Below are 14,590 nucleotides of genomic sequence, written 5' to 3'. Positions count from 1 at the left end.
GCGGCGCGTTACTGAGGCAATACTTTCCAGGGTCTTCACTGGAGACGCGACTTGGACAGTCAATCCCATCACCCAGCAACAATGACGACAGAGAAAAGTGCAACGATAAATCTGCATACTCCGTTATTAAGTGATAAACCCATCAGGAGAGTTACGCCGCATATTCTACCGTGTAGGATCCATCATGACGGGCCCGCGAAGGTGAGACGTTATTTTCAAGTACATCCCTACAAATCCGACGCGTCGCGACCCAAAGTATCATCCGCGGCAACCAGCCCAACGAGCATAACCACGGAATCAGTTATGGATATTACAAGCACAGATTCATCGGCTGAGGAAACTGAGGTGACAGAATGTGGAATGAGCCGGTCAGAAGAGTCGAAATCCTCACCTCATTCTTTACATGAGGCATATTTCCGAGGGCGAAAACTTGTTGGGCAAAAATTGGTGCTACCTGAAGGATATAAAGGTATTTTTGTGAAACTGTCAATTTATACGGAGCGAGGTGTTAATTCTGATTCCACAGGATTCCTTTTACCAATAGCGCCATCACCAAGTGGCATCTCGCAGCAAACGAGATCATACTTTTATTCAGAGGATGACGATGAGGAAGAGGACGAAGAACAGGAGCAGGAGCATATGTGGAAATCTGAAGCTGAGTTCAAAGAGTTGTTTGTCTGGAACCATGATGTTGTTCCGGATGGCACGAGCAACCCCTGGATCGCCGGAATCAACGAATGGATTTCATTCACCAACTTGGTATGCAATGTCTAATTAACTCTGTGAACGTTCAACGATTGTTACTGATTAATATCAGATCCATGGCGAATGCGAGGAGGGCGAAAAAGAAATAGAGAGCTAGAGATCAGCTTCTGAATTCGATCATTATATTACCGTGCGATATCTATTTATCGACCAATCGTACTACAAATCTTAATGATTGCAAATATGAACAAAAGTTACCGTTATGCGATATATGCCAAGTAAAGCCTCACAATCACAATCCAACTTTTCACCGAGTAACAGCTGACTATCTTCAAAATTCTACAACCCCGTTATCACTCGCACCTGATATTTGATAGTCATACAAGTTAAAAGAAAACACCAAGACTCCGCTTTCCATCCTTGCACAGATGTAATGCCCGTCACCCTGCAAGTCAAACATCTTGGAAGTTTGATCAAGGGAGAACAGAATGCCGTAGTACGACCATTTTCCTTCTACCTGACTGTATGAGGTTAACGTAAGGCGCGTCAGATATGAGCCTTCTAGCATGAATATCGAGTCTCGAAATGGTACACCGACAAGTGAGTCACCTGATGTGAGAAAACCACTTATTTTTTCCATTTCGAACGTTGCCAGGTTCAGTTTTGTCAGTGTGCGAATGCCGGAGCAGGTTACGTACATATAATCTGGCTGCAACGGTCGATACAACCGAGTGTCATTTGTAAATGGCAACGGTGCTGAGAACACGAGATTCTGATCGAAATCGAAAACTAGAATTGACGAGTCGACGTCGTTCTTGATTGATCGAGAAGCCAGTAGAATTGTGAGCTCTCGCTCCGCGTTTAGACCAATTCGATAAAGCTGCAGCTCATGCGCTGTTAGAAAATCTGTGATAATATCTGTCCGTAATTCTTCGTTCGCGCCGGTATCCCACACCATGACTTCCTGATCCATTGTGATAACTCCAATGACTTTCTTTGACGAAGCCATGTCTCTCGTGTTGGAAGACAATAACTGCCTTTCTTGACACGTCGAAGAACTCTTTAAATTCCACACTTTACACTTTCCCAGTGACGTAACGCCAGCGCATATATCCTCAGAACACGTAAGATTATACCAGCTTTCCCGGCTCTGCTGAAGTTTCCAACGACGATCTGAAAATAGCTCATATAAAATCGTAAACTTCAAATCGCTGCCAACCATTACTCCGGAGACTACTAATCGACCACCCCAATACGCCATAATATACGGTCGCAAATCCGAGATTTCCTTCCGGGTTGCAAGCCGATTCGACTGCTTCATGGCAATACTTCTAAACGTGCACATCCGCAACGCCTCCAATTTGGAATTATCCTCATCCTGCGGTCGCTGTGATGGTATTTCACCACGGAATTCAAGCCGACGGATTTGACTGCATATAAAGTCGTTACTGAGACGTTCGCGCCAGCGCTTGCATACCCGTTGCCAACTGAGGACCTCCCGAGCGCTTACGTAGGACAAGACGATGATCAGTATTTCTGACGGCAGCAGCGATATGATATCCACAAATAACTGCCGTTCGCCGAGTAGTTTAGTGAGATGCCATATATCTGAGGGTAACAAATTGGCAAATAATGAATTCAATCTAGCATAGATATCGAGTTAGCGTTGACTTGATGGTTCAGGAACCTTATCCCCACGTACAATTGCTGCCGTGTAGCCACTAATTTCAAGTTCTTAAATTGCGCAAATGCTGATGATATTGCAGCCGGATCAGGCCTTTCTATCTGCGACGGCAAGTCTTCCGGTGTATCCATTTCCATGGCTGAGCGTCTGAATGAGTTGTTCCACGTGCTCCCGGTTGTATGTAGTCTATGGCATAGGAAACGTCTTCAGAAATTCCGATCGCCCATAAATAACGGCGTCTAAATTAGCTTAAAACACATTTTAGATAGGTTCTGGTCAAATTAGTAAGTGAATGCGTGGTAGATATGGCTACTGGTACTATTAGTGAGCCGCAAGCAGCTACTATTTCGTGCATTTGATTAGCCTTCTCATAACTCGCACGGCATAGTCGGTTATCAGCCACATCAAAGAAGCCATAAAACAAAAGCCACACCCGCACTTGTGCAACTAGAGACCCTAATCCGCTGCCCGCGTTGAAGTGTGAGAAGGCTTATAAGATTTCGGGACACAGTTGTAAGACCTCCTCGAATTTTCAAAACCCGGAGGAGGTCCAACGGTGTGGAGACGAACTTGACTTTCTTAGGAAGTATCGAACTGCGGTAGCTAGATTATAAGCACAGAGTAGGGAGCGAATTACTGGAAAATTTATGATTCTCAATTTCGCGCGGTTTTGGTCCGGTTCAGAGATTTTTGTTAATATCAGCCGATTCAAGTTGTGAAAGTACCTTACACAACTGCGAGCATTCCACGGTAAAAGCAATTCAGTAGTCACAATGGCTTCATCTCCGAAGCGGTCAGAATATTTACCACCGGCATCTCCACGGCCAACACGAACGGACTCTAGCGACGAAGACGATGACATGCCCAGGCAAGTTCTCGTTCTGCAACGCCAACCAATTCATATGCTAACACAGTAGCAGACTCTCAGAAGATACTTTAGCATTACTACAAGATTTCCAACGATCACACTCCGCGCGATTAGCAGCCTTTGAAAAGCTGCAAGAGCGGGCCGAAGCCCGTTTTGACTCGCTTGGCACAGAGATCGATGGTCAAGCGGCCGAAGATGATGCCGAGGAGGAGAAGTCAGATGGCGACGATCCACTTGCAAGTATGGAGGTTTTCACAGAAGACTGGAATTTTTCGCAGTTCTGGTACACGGATTTGACTGCGCGCACGCTAACTGCATTCGCCCTCCATCCACTCGTCAACGTTGCGCTCGATCTCGAAAGTCTGCCTACGCCAGATCCCAATTACGAAGGATTACCGGATATCAACGTCGCTATATTGTCCGCACCGACAGTACATCAGTATCTCACTCGACGCATTATCCCGCTGCTACCAAAGCCAGTACAGCAGAAAGTTCATCCTGTACTCTTCGAGCACGACGCGCGGTTCGCGGTATTCGGACCCAAACAATTCGTTCACTATGATTTTAACGCGCCAACTAGGATTCCCGAAAATATGAAGTCGCGATTCGATGTTGTGATAGTCGACCCGCCGTTCTTGAGCGCGGAGTGTCAAGTCAAGACCGCCATCACGGTGCGTTTGCTGCTCTCTGTCGAGCAAGATCGAAGAAAGGTAGTGATTTGTACGGGTCAGAAAGTTGCCGATGTGATTTTGCGGACGTATAGATCGTACGGAATCCGATGTACGGACTTTAGGCCTGAGCATAGGAACGGTCTGCAGAATGAATTCAGGTGCTTTGCAAGCGGGGAGCTGGATGGAATTTGGAAGTTTGAACAAGAGGAGTAGATTAAGGAGTATTATAGTTGGGACTGGTAACTCCTATTCATTTTGGGGACAGTGAATAATAGACTAGAATCTTGAGGTTCGAGCTTCACCAGCCATATAATCCAACCGTCGCAGAAACGCATCCCATAACCGCGTCAATATGTAGCACCAATAAACCACACATATCCGTCCTCAGCAAACGATCAAAAAATATAGAATACTGACAACACTGGGATTCGAACCCAGGCCTCCGAAGGGGTGAGAACCCTAATCTCACGCCTTAGACCAACTCGGCCCGATTGCCTACGAGAAATTGTTGCTCTAGCGATGTCGGGTTAGGGTCGCCGCTTGCGAAGTCAGCTTTGGTGCGAACGTGTAAATGTGTTAATGTTAATTCAATTTGAATTTTGCCAGGGGACCTATGGCGTAATTTAGAGTGTGCTTCGAAGAATGTAATTAACGTGAAGTATCTCAATCGACTATCCAAAATTGAACTCCAGCGGCAGGTTACGAAGTAATATTAGTGCATTATATACTAACTTTCTGGCACTCCACACCGACATCATTAAGACATTAAGGTCATAAAATGATCTTGACACTGAAACGTAGCATACAGACCAGTAAAATACAACAATAGGGCAAGCATTATCATTATAATGACGTGCAAAAATATACGCAAACGCTACACAGCCTTCGACTATATATCAATGCAGCACAACCCTTCATTACATATTAAAGATTAGAGATTACGAAGCAAATTAAAAGCCAGAACACCACCCAAATATATACATGGATAAATTCAAACAAATCTAAGAAAACTATTATGACCGCCGCTTGGAAGCCCATCCCTTGAGCGCCATTAAGATCATGATCCAGGACATGAAAAGAGCAGTGCACCCAATGGTGATATTCATGGTGAACATGCCGTCAAGGCCGTGATACATAATTGACTCCACGGTTTCCTCGTTCGAAGAGATAAACACGACGCCTCCAGCAATGAGACAGAAACTCACTAGGACTTCAGTCATCGGCCGGGAAGGGTGGTATGACTTAGGCGGGGACAGGTACAGCACGAGGTATGTGATTGCTCGAAAAATCGCCCCGCTAGCTAAGAGATAGCCCCACTGCATGTGGATCTGTGTCGAGAGCTCGGTAGCTTGGTGGTGCTGCGACATGAGAATACCGGTCCAGAAAATTGTAAACAGAGGGAACGGATTATATGAGAATCCGTACTGGGGGGGTTCAGCCGCACGAGGGTCGGCGTTGGTCGCCTGCTGATGACTGGCTGCGGACTTCCGACGCACTGATGGCATTGGAACTTGCGCGTTGAATAGACTTCGTATCGTCTTGGATTCGAAAAGAATACCGCAGAGCCCGCCGCCGATGTACATAAAGGCGATCGAAGCATGCTGAAGATCCTTGTGTGACCACTTACCGTCCTGGTTGCCGAGATGCTCCAAGAACACGTTGGTGATACCGTAAAAGAAAATCAAGCCCGACTCCACCATTTCCATCGAGCACTGGAAGAATCGCGCACCGAGGCTCTGACGAGCGTAAGGCACTGGAGGTCGCAAGTTCCATCCCCAGCCGAGATTCGCGAATGCGCCAAGCAGACGACCAAATGTGAGGATACCGATCCAGACGAAAACGGAACCTTTGATGACATGAGCCAGCATACCGAACACTCTGTTGCTGCGGCCGATGCATGTGGCGGTGATGATACCCGACGTGATCTGGAAGAAGCCGTAGATGATCATGGGACGATTGAGTAAGGCAAAAACGACACAAGTGAGAGTATGCAAGTTCGACAACAAGCTGTGAGGAAGTCTCGCAAGAGAGCGACGGAGAGGCTGAAGTTTGTTGACAATGTATCGCTGAACCTTGTACTCTGCTGAGAGAGGATGATGTCGAAGTCTAAGCTTCTCGAGATCGTCGTCTGTGTCGAGGACATACTCGCGGGTGCCGTGTTCGGTGTCAGTGTAGTGATAGCCGAAATCAGACGAGTACAACCCCTCGGTCTCGTCCTCGTAACCGTCGAGGGTGGCGCTGCCGGAGTACGAACCGGCATTGCCAGAGTCGTGGGATTCATGAGACAGGCGTGGAGTCACAGCTGCCGTAGGCACGGCATCATATTGCTGAGACGAAGGAGTCGCATTGTCTGCCGGCTTGGCAAGCGCCCAGCTCAGCAAGGTCTTGAAGATGCTGGAGACAAAATGAAGCGCAAGGAGCACAACCAGGATCCAACCTGACTTGGAGTGCACGTTGTTCGGATAGAGATCAAGCGCGCGACTCTTGTAGATGATGCCAGGCGCCAATGCGAGCGCAACGACAGACAGGAAGGCAACATGTATTGGCGTGTGAAGAGGTGACTTTGCAATCGACAACATGAGTGACACAGGGAGGAGGATGACGAAGGCCACACACATAAAGAAAGCGTGTAGTAGTAGCAGTGGGCGATCTTGCTCTATAGTCAAGAAAGATGTCGGATCATAATCCTCGATGAATTTTGTCATGTTGAATGCCGGCATCTGCATACCTGGCATGGCCGTCGAAGCTGAGGCTGCATCCTCGTCGCCGTGAGCCAGCGCGACGGACGCGATGGTGACCAGAAGAAGCGCCACTCGCATAGTGGATCCGGTAAAAAGAAGGTGGAGGACGGCAAAGTGCAAACAGGCGTGAAAGAGAAGTTGTAGAGAGTAGAGGAAATGGTGGGAGCCAGAGTATATTAGTAGCCGAGGATATAATGCGGATATCGGCCCATACCGGATATGAAGCACATGCGGGAGACTTCGCTGCATGCGCGGGGCGGGCTTAATTGTTCCTTGGTCTGGCCGCCTCCAGCTGATGAGACGATCGGGTCGAAAGCCAGCTCACGTAAACAAAAATTGCTTTGCTGGTTGTCTATTTCAAAAGAAAAAAAATGAAATATTTCAAATCAAAGTTATTCAATAATATACTATTAAATGGACTGAAATAACAACGTTGGGGTTGTTGAGATTGATTCCGCACTTCTGAGATCAAACATAAAATCGCAAACATGGCCATCACGGAGTTCGATGTGTGATAAAAACTGGCAGTTAAGCTACGAAAGCTTTCAGCATTCCCCAAAATATTATTATTCCTACACAGATAATTGCACTGGAAATCGGCCTTGTGACTTTTTTATCGGCAGACATTTTGGCTGGCCACAGTCCTTTGGGCACCGCACGGCGGATACGAATCTTTACTGGGTAAGGGTTGTGATATGACGGAGAGTGGGGAGGAAATAAGGTCGTCCGCAATGAGATCACTGCTTATGTGGATTTCGATGACGGAGAGAACGACGCCGAAGTTCCGTTTGGCTGGCCCTTCTCGTTTGTATGTGTAAGCTTTGTGGCGAATATGAGCTGTAGCGAGGCAGTTATGTTGATTATAGGCGGTACACAACGTTGGGTGTGTATTTTCGAGCGTACCATTTCCGATTGGAACCGAAATACCTTAATTATATTGTTGTCGATGACTCCCATGATGACGTAGACAAGCAAGCATTGGTTACTAGAACTGCTCCGATTTATCAACCTAATTTCTCCTCCTACCCAAGCTTAGTCAGTAGCACTGATCCGCAGGCTGTTGGGCATTATTTCGATGAATTTGTTTGCACTCTTGGCGATGGGCGATCGAATCAGAACGCCAAAAGCGGCACTGACGAAGTGCTGCATTGGGTCAGGGTATATACTGTGCACTCTCATGTCAAACGCGCCAACTAAACATCGAACTCCACCCGCGAGCAACATTTGGGCTGTGCCGACCGGCATATATTCATTCCGATTCGGAATTGCAAATGAAAAGTGATCATCATTTCGTATACGTCCAGCGGAGAACAATAGTGTATGTAGGGTCCGGTCAATGATTTAAAAGGGTCGGCCAAAGGGATGCATGTTGACGTAAGCAAGAGCCCCAAACTTCGATTGGGTCAACATTTTAAAGCTAATGTTGAAAGTCTAAATTCTCAACCCTGAGTCCAACCGTTGCGGATCCGAGTCGGAGTCAGCAGCCAAGCCGGCCGACGGCTTTTAACTGTTTGAGCCGAGTCGGAAGTCAGTAAGGCGGCTATAATTGATTTCCGAGTTGGAGCCAAAGCATTCAGCAGTCACGGTGGCCACTTGAGTGCTACATCTTTGTAATAATAGTCAGCTATTCATATCATCCAGCTACTGCACGTTGATTGCACTGCATCCAACTTAAGGATTAATAATGAAGCTGATTTGGCTATATCGTATGGATAGGTCGCTCAAAGCCAGTTTACATAAATTATTTGCAAGAAAAACCGCAGTGCGCCAAGATATATCGGAAACTTTATCCCGCTACAGATGCGTTTGGATAGGACATAATCGATATAATCGATATAAGTAGCAAGCCAATTAGCTAGGATAATGTATGTCTGATTAGAACAACTTCTGATTGGCAGGGGGATTTTCGACCTCTGCAACTCCCAAAACGCCGAACACAATATAAGCCCTGCCGACCACACCCCATGATAGCCTCGGGTCCGAAACTCTGAACAATCTTGACGGAAGTACCGTAAATAGTACGACCATTGGTACTCTTGCCCATGCGGTAGACGCATCAGTCATCCTTTTCGCTATCTCTACCATGAAACTAAACTTTGTTCGCGATTTCTATTAGCAATGCAGTCACAGTCGGGGCTTGTCATGAAGCATATACTGGAATTAGTTAATGTGTGTAAGCCAATGAGTTATATAGCCTGCGTGTGTCCATGGTGTGACCTTTTTCCATTGCTGACATCCCTTATACACTCCTCTAGCTTACATCGAGGTCAACAATATCTGCGATCCGATTCGATTAACGCATAGCAGAGATGTAGATCACTATCGGTCTGTCTCCCGGATCATGTTCTCTTGCAATTGTTTTGCGCCGCTTTCATGAGTATGGACGAGAAATTACTACTGACTCAATGTTATGTGAGTAGCTGAACATTTACCAGCTCCTACTCATTAAATGTCACACATGAGCCGCCAGACATGTTGGTTTAAGGGCTACATGGCTAACCGCATGGTGATTGCTTCTAAGATCCTTCTGTCCTGAAACACGAATCTCCAGCCGTATTTTTGTCAACTGGAAGTGCAAATATAACAACAGCTATTTATGTATAACGAACTAACTTATTAGCACCCGCGCCTTCGGTTACAAGCGGTGAACTAAAATGACATGACAGATGGCGTGTCACTGATTACGACTATATTCAGCTGCTTTTGTACCACCACCCGCCGTTGCATCCCTAGCTCATCGGCTGGCAGTAACCGACTGTAATATGATTATACATACCAACCAGGCACTGACAGCTACATAGCAACTTGTCTTTACCTTTTTTTTTGTGTTTTATGAGGCAAACTGACTTACAGTCAAGAGTTAAAATAGTGCATTACAGAGTTTATAGCGCTTTCTTACGTCTTACGCTAACCCGATCTCATGGCGACTCAATATTTGAGGACATTTGTTGTCATTCAATCGACAGCAATTAGAACAGGTAGGAGGTGAATTTGGATTATCTGGATTAAGGAAATAGCTGTAGCGTGCAAAAAGCGAGCGACAATCTATTTCTTACGGATAATTGTGCATCCAAATTAATCGCAGATTATACGTCATCATATCCCATTATAGCCCAGGTGTATCTCTTATTCTGAAAATATTTTTTGATCCACTAACCTTGCCATCCTTCAACTCATTCAGTCCCTTCGCGACGCCAGCTAATCCTCCTTCCACAACATCAAACGGATGCGCCGCAAACTTACCCTCTTGCAACCACTTCGTAATCTGCCTGTAGAATATATACGCAAAATCGCGTCTAGCAGCGTCTTCACCATGCGCGCTAGCAACTCTCGCAATGCCAAATTTTGTCTTCGTCTTGTCAATGTCGTCGAATTTGCCTTGGCCTTCGGGAAGAATCAGGCACAGTTTGGACTCGAGAACTGGCTCGACGGCTTTAATCGAACGATGCAGTCCAAGACCTGGTTCGCAGGCTTTAATCGCATGTTGGTAAGATCCGCCTTCTGAGACTGTATCCCAAGCATACAGTAGTCTTTGTCCTTCTGTGAGGTGAGCGCGAATAGAGCCAGCAATATCGAGGTTGTTCCTGTAATCCACGACAAAATCTGCACCCGCTTCGAGCGCTGTGTGCGCGCCGGACCCAGCTACACCAATAATCGGACGAATGCCGGCCAACTTCGCTAATTTGATCGCATATGTCCCGACACTGGTCGACGCTCCGTAAATCAAGAGCGGAATATCATCAGTAGCGGGGCGCCACGGCGTTGGAAGTCCGAGTATATCCCATAATCCATACGCGGCAGTCAAGGACGTGAGTGGGATAGTCGCTGCTTCCTCGAAAGTGACCGAATCCGGGATATGAAATGTCGTGTACGCGTAGGCGATCGCGTATTCGGCAAACGATCCATGGCGTGAACCCATCAATGCAGCAACACGGTCGTTTGGCCTGAACTCGAGGACGAATTTTCCTACAGCAACAATTGTCCCGGCAATGTCGTCGCCTGAATTATGAGGACGTTTACTGTACAACGGAGCTTTCCAGTCTTTGGGGTTCGAGCCGGATACTTCGACTTTGATCAGGACTTCATTGTCACCCGGAGTGCTTCATTTATTAGCTATCGCCAACTAAATGCATGTACGCAGCAGTACGCACGGAATAGGCGAGTCAACGATCTCGACGGTCAGAGGGTCGCCGTAGACGATGGCTTCCTTCATCGTGGGCATTCTGACTATTGGTATGTCGATGCTGGAAGGGCAAAGGTTGATGTAACATTCAATGTGTCCAAGACGATCGATATAACCTCGTGTTCCGTCAGCATAACGTTTTATAACGTTTTAATTTTAGCTATTTTCCTGCGTTGTAGTCGATTCATGACGGCCCTAATCTCAATGCGCAATCCTCATACATCGTAGACTTTTGCTCTCCTTGCGCGGTCATTGTCCGATTACTCTTTTCTCGATGACGTCATACTGAATGGCATGCCCGTTGCGTTGCCAGGGCTCAGTGGACGTGACGAAAGTGTGCGGCGTCCGATATCTAAGCGTTAATATTCCAGTGTGCATGTCACATGTGAATCAGTTGGTCATTCCTCAGAGAATTGACATTTGCACAACAGCGCGTAAGCATGCCGCTTGCCTGTCAATGCAGGATTATCGCCTCGTCATGAGTCCCTGTCGCCTGCATGGTAAGAGCTGGTGATGCAATTTACAGATTTGTTGGTTTGGACGTACATATGTACCTGTTCCGAGATTCGGGTTCCACAATCTTTTTGGTAAAGGTAGAAATAATGCTACGTATGATCGAACAGTTGGCTGTGTCCCCTGAGCTCGTGACGGTTACATCCAGTTGCCAAAAATGGATCGTATATTATTAATTCCACCGACTGTATAGGTAAATAATAGATGGAACACCACATCAACTAGACAGAGCAACGGGGCAAAAATCAATCGTTCGATGTCTTTCTCGGAGGCAGTATACTATAAGCAGAAACATATAGACTCGCAATAATTACGTTCGCGTCATCCAAGGATCAACAGCTTAACAAGGCTTCTCCGATTCTGGGACTTTCAGCTGCTCTCCATATCACTGCACCCACCCTCTAGCGATTAGATCGTGATAATAATTCCATGGGGAATAATGTACGTGAAATCAACCAAAATTGTATTTCATTCACCAAGTCTCTACCTCCGTCCACTGAAATCTTTCAAGATGCCAGTGAGATGTGTGTTTGTAATCTTTCCCTTTCTGGGCTTTTTTTGTTTGCGTTCAATTAAAGCATTGGCTTTTTTCACTGTCGAGGGATCAACACTCGTAGGCTTCAACCCAGCTCCTTCCAACGTCGATGGTAATTCTGACTGCGGAGGGATCGCTATCCTGTCCCACGTTGTTACAAATTCCTCATCTACACCACCAATATCGCCTCCTTTATTCGCCCATACTAGTCTCGGGGTTCCTTCTTTCTTTGTTCTCAGCACTAAAATGTCGCCAGACTTTTCAAGCTCATCAATTGCCTCCATGCATCCTGACCAACCATCTTTGAGTTCTTTAACTGATAGTCCACGGAATGTGGGCTGTCGCCTGAGGAACGCTAGAAATCCCTCAGCTGATCTTATATTATGTAATGGCCGATATTCGTAAGTCTTGTTGATTGGATCGTAATTAATCCGGCTGATCAGCTGAAGGTTCGTCAGAAGCTGCGGCCCACCTTGTCCCGATAAATACGATTGTAGTTCACTAACGGTAACAGGCCTATCTTGTTTCTGGAGTCAGGTTAGCACTGATTCCTTGCAGTGATCAAGTGGCGAGATAGTAATACCTTTATGAATTCCACGGCATGATGAAGCTGCGTTAAGATATGGCTACCGATACCAGTATCAGCAGGCTGTGAAAACACTGATCACAATAGTTAACCTCATTGCCCTTCAATTTACATTTTACGTCCTCCTTAAACGACATACCAGTCGTAATCTTCGGTTTCTTCTTCTTTCGCTCATCATCAGAGTTGTTAGTGCTAGAGGTATCATTGTTGACGCTGCTGATTACTCGCTTTTGAAGAACGGGCTGAGCTTTTAGTCGGTTCTTGAATGCTGAAAGATCTTCTGCTAATGACGACATATTGCAATGTGTATACTGTCGCTAAAACGACTGTCACAGGTGAAATGGGTGTGCGCGAACAGGGCTAGAAAACTATGTTGTTTGCATATCTTTGCGCACCTACCTACAGTGGCGGATCGATGTGTATCGCAGGTATCATGTGTGAGCCGAGACTCGAAGGATCTAGTGCTGCACACGTATAAATTCTGTTGCGTTACAAAGAATAATCTGCTGAGTGTAACAGAAGTGGCGAACTGCTCCTCAATTTGTATGGCGAAGTTAAAAGTCAATGAGAGTTTGAAATTAAATTTGTTTCTGACATAGATGTATCGGGCTTATGTGGAAAAGTCTCAATCGTGCTGTAGTTTTGCGCATAAGCCCTGGATGAGATCCACAGTTCACTGGATATCGATAGCGACGGCGACGACTACAAACAGTGCGATATTACAGTCAGCCTCGGCATCATTTGCCATCAACTACGCTAGCACGATCACTATCTTCTGGCACTATAGGACGCCAAAAGAGAATATTTGTTTGAACCTTTGGGACTTTCACAATAAGGTCACCAGAAACGGGTTGGCGGACTTAGCATACTTCACCAAGAACCGGCATTACATCTCCCGAATATATTCAGACATAATCGAAGATGAAGTTATACTATATTGGCATTTTCCGAAACTCAACGAAGCCAGCAGTGGAGCTATGCGCGGCAAAAGACCTTAGCAGTTTCAGTTTCTTTGAGAGGAAGAGGTAAGCTACAGTATTGTATGAGAATCGACTCATGCTGCATGCAGTACACACACGCACTATTAGTAGCAATTCTGCTATGGAGTCCAGGAGTCCTATAATTGGGTGAATGGTTACGCGGATATTGCTGTGTTGCTGCGGTCTGCGTTGTTGAATTCGTGTTGTCACCGGAGTAGGCTAATGGTTTGGACAGTGTTGGCGAGTTCCTGACGTTCTTTGGTACCACAGTCGCAGAACGTACCGCACCCAGTCAACGGCAAAGTGTAGAGGAGAATGGTGATTATTGATTATGTTTTGTTGAAAATATATGTGACACTGACAAATTATAGAATACATTGCACATACATATGCTCGCTCGGATGGTGTTGCGGGTGTCATCATTGCCGACAAGGAATATCCCATCCGCGTTGCGTACAGTTTACTGAATAAGCTACTGGACCAATTTTTGACCCAATTTCCAAGAGGACAGTGGTCGCAGGGCGACGTCAAACTTCCGTTCACCGAACTGGAATCCTCACTGGCGAAGTATCAAAATCCACACCAAGCGGATAGTATCATGCGCGTGCAGCAGGAACTAGATGAGACTAAGATCGTGTTGCATAAAGCCATTGAGTCAGTCTTGCAGCGTGGCGAAGAGTTGGATTCGTTAGTTGCCAAGTCCTCGGCGCTGTCAACTACTTCCAAGATGTTCTACAAGGAAGCTAAGAAGTATGTACACTCTCATTATTTTCCTGTCCTTGATTTTGATTCTAATTTTTAGGACGAACTCATGCTGTATTATTGCGTAATTGCATAAATATTGATTGGTTCCGGCTGCTATAATCAGTGATAGCTATCCGTTTGTGTTTCCTACAATATTGTACGGTATACTAAATTTGTATCTTTTGTCTCACGAGTGTTTTATATAGCGTCTATTGGTTGCTTTCTTTGATTGCGGTTTCGCATTGTTATTGATCAGGGGGGTTCCATGATTTGAATCTCGTAATTATGTAGTATTTTCAATATTTGTGCTCGGTGTATACACTAGTTTGCGAGTCGTGGATTGTAATATAATAAATAAGTATAATTTCTTATGTTTCAAT

At 45.9% G+C, this 14,590-nt stretch overlaps 7 protein-coding genes and 1 non-coding gene across 8 annotated transcripts; 3 read left to right on the top strand and 5 right to left on the bottom strand.

The window, feature by feature from the left end:
• The first annotated feature begins 38 nt into the window (after nt 1-38).
• Nucleotides 39-1,001, top strand: V1513DRAFT_446561 (ribonuclease H2, subunit C). Its single transcript, XM_066898285.1, has 2 exons — nt 39-469; nt 527-1,001. The coding sequence occupies exons 1-2, from the start codon at nt 82-84 to the stop codon at nt 772-774; spliced, it is 636 nt and encodes a 211-aa protein (XP_066753048.1). The 5' UTR covers nt 39-81; the 3' UTR covers nt 775-1,001.
• Nucleotides 870-2,791, bottom strand: V1513DRAFT_464927 (uncharacterized protein). Its single transcript, XM_066900017.1, has 2 exons — nt 2,408-2,791; nt 870-2,348 (listed from the first exon to the last, which is right to left on the bottom strand). The coding sequence occupies exons 1-2, from the start codon at nt 2,524-2,526 to the stop codon at nt 1,037-1,039; spliced, it is 1,431 nt and encodes a 476-aa protein (XP_066753047.1). The 5' UTR covers nt 2,527-2,791; the 3' UTR covers nt 870-1,036.
• Nucleotides 2,792-2,806: 15 nt separating this feature from the next.
• On the top strand, nt 2,807-4,420 carry V1513DRAFT_464926 (putative N6-adenine methyltransferase-domain-containing protein). Its single transcript, XM_066900016.1, has 2 exons — nt 2,807-3,257; nt 3,310-4,420. The coding sequence occupies exons 1-2, from the start codon at nt 3,163-3,165 to the stop codon at nt 4,139-4,141; spliced, it is 927 nt and encodes a 308-aa protein (XP_066753046.1). The 5' UTR covers nt 2,807-3,162; the 3' UTR covers nt 4,142-4,420.
• On the bottom strand, nt 4,342-4,424 carry V1513DRAFT_t64. Its single transcript has one exon. It is a non-coding gene; the product is annotated as a tRNA-Pro (tRNA).
• A 198-nt stretch (nt 4,425-4,622) lies between these two features.
• V1513DRAFT_446558 (uncharacterized protein) lies at nt 4,623-6,818 on the bottom strand. The gene has a single exon (XM_066898284.1). The coding sequence runs from the start codon at nt 6,745-6,747 to the stop codon at nt 4,942-4,944; it is 1,806 nt and encodes a 601-aa protein (XP_066753045.1). The 5' UTR covers nt 6,748-6,818; the 3' UTR covers nt 4,623-4,941.
• A 2,836-nt stretch (nt 6,819-9,654) lies between these two features.
• Nucleotides 9,655-11,201, bottom strand: V1513DRAFT_446552 (chaperonin 10-like protein). The gene is made up of 2 exons (XM_066898283.1): nt 10,821-11,201; nt 9,655-10,769 (listed from the first exon to the last, which is right to left on the bottom strand). Exons 1-2 carry the CDS (start codon nt 10,889-10,891, stop codon nt 9,776-9,778), a joined length of 1,065 nt encoding a protein of 354 aa, XP_066753044.1. The 5' UTR covers nt 10,892-11,201; the 3' UTR covers nt 9,655-9,775.
• Nucleotides 11,202-11,457: 256 nt separating this feature from the next.
• V1513DRAFT_446549 (TFIIE beta subunit core domain-containing protein) lies at nt 11,458-13,032 on the bottom strand. Its single transcript, XM_066898282.1, has 3 exons — nt 12,626-13,032; nt 12,484-12,560; nt 11,458-12,427 (listed from the first exon to the last, which is right to left on the bottom strand). The coding sequence occupies exons 1-3, from the start codon at nt 12,780-12,782 to the stop codon at nt 11,849-11,851; spliced, it is 813 nt and encodes a 270-aa protein (XP_066753043.1). The 5' UTR covers nt 12,783-13,032; the 3' UTR covers nt 11,458-11,848.
• A 50-nt stretch (nt 13,033-13,082) lies between these two features.
• V1513DRAFT_446544 (Longin-like domain-containing protein) lies at nt 13,083-14,581 on the top strand. The gene is made up of 4 exons (XM_066898281.1): nt 13,083-13,511; nt 13,702-13,784; nt 13,838-14,216; nt 14,269-14,581. The coding sequence occupies exons 1-4, from the start codon at nt 13,408-13,410 to the stop codon at nt 14,294-14,296; spliced, it is 594 nt and encodes a 197-aa protein (XP_066753042.1). The 5' UTR covers nt 13,083-13,407; the 3' UTR covers nt 14,297-14,581.
• Nucleotides 14,582-14,590: the final 9 nt, after the last annotated feature.

This window comes from Lipomyces chichibuensis (genome assembly GCF_038497645.1).
Source record: "Lipomyces chichibuensis strain CBS 12929 unplaced genomic scaffold V1513scaffold_20, whole genome shotgun sequence".
Lineage (NCBI taxonomy): Eukaryota > Fungi > Ascomycota > Lipomycetes > Lipomycetales > Lipomycetaceae > Lipomyces > Lipomyces chichibuensis.
Note: the sequence above shows the minus strand (reverse complement) of the source record. Positions and strands in the feature narration are given on the sequence as shown.

Bases quoted from the DNA above. Each gene is read 5' to 3' on its own strand.
- V1513DRAFT_464926 (XM_066900016.1), top strand. From the start codon at position 3,163: ATGGCTTCATCTCCGAAGCGGTCAGAATATTTACCACCGGCATCTCCA. The intron at 3,258-3,309 runs GCAAGTTCTCGT...ACACAGTAGCAG, and splicing joins GAAGACGATGACATGCCCAG to ACTCTCAGAAGATACTTTAG.
- V1513DRAFT_464927 (XM_066900017.1), bottom strand. From the start codon at position 2,526: ATGGAAATGGATACACCGGAAGACTTGCCGTCGCAGATAGAAAGGCCT. The intron at 2,349-2,407 runs GTACGTGGGGAT...TATCTATGCTAG, and splicing joins GTGGCTACACGGCAGCAATT to ATTGAATTCATTATTTGCCA.
- V1513DRAFT_446561 (XM_066898285.1), top strand. From the start codon at position 82: ATGACGACAGAGAAAAGTGCAACGATAAATCTGCATACTCCGTTATTA. The intron at 470-526 runs GTATTTTTGTGA...CTGATTCCACAG, and splicing joins GCTACCTGAAGGATATAAAG to GATTCCTTTTACCAATAGCG.
- V1513DRAFT_446549 (XM_066898282.1), bottom strand. From the start codon at position 12,782: ATGTCGTCATTAGCAGAAGATCTTTCAGCATTCAAGAACCGACTAAAA. The intron at 12,561-12,625 runs GTATGTCGTTTA...TATTGTGATCAG, and splicing joins GAAACCGAAGATTACGACTG to TGTTTTCACAGCCTGCTGAT. The intron at 12,428-12,483 runs GTATTACTATCT...ACCTGACTCCAG, and splicing joins ATGCCGTGGAATTCATAAAG to AAACAAGATAGGCCTGTTAC.
- V1513DRAFT_446558 (XM_066898284.1), bottom strand. From the start codon at position 6,747: ATGCGAGTGGCGCTTCTTCTGGTCACCATCGCGTCCGTCGCGCTGGCT.
- V1513DRAFT_446544 (XM_066898281.1), top strand. From the start codon at position 13,408: ATGAAGTTATACTATATTGGCATTTTCCGAAACTCAACGAAGCCAGCA. The intron at 13,785-13,837 runs GTGATTATTGAT...GACAAATTATAG, and splicing joins GCAAAGTGTAGAGGAGAATG to AATACATTGCACATACATAT. The intron at 14,217-14,268 runs GTATGTACACTC...TCTAATTTTTAG, and splicing joins TTCTACAAGGAAGCTAAGAA to GACGAACTCATGCTGTATTA.
- V1513DRAFT_446552 (XM_066898283.1), bottom strand. From the start codon at position 10,891: ATGCCCACGATGAAGGAAGCCATCGTCTACGGCGACCCTCTGACCGTC. The intron at 10,770-10,820 runs GTGCGTACTGCT...TAATAAATGAAG, and splicing joins ATCGTTGACTCGCCTATTCC to CACTCCGGGTGACAATGAAG.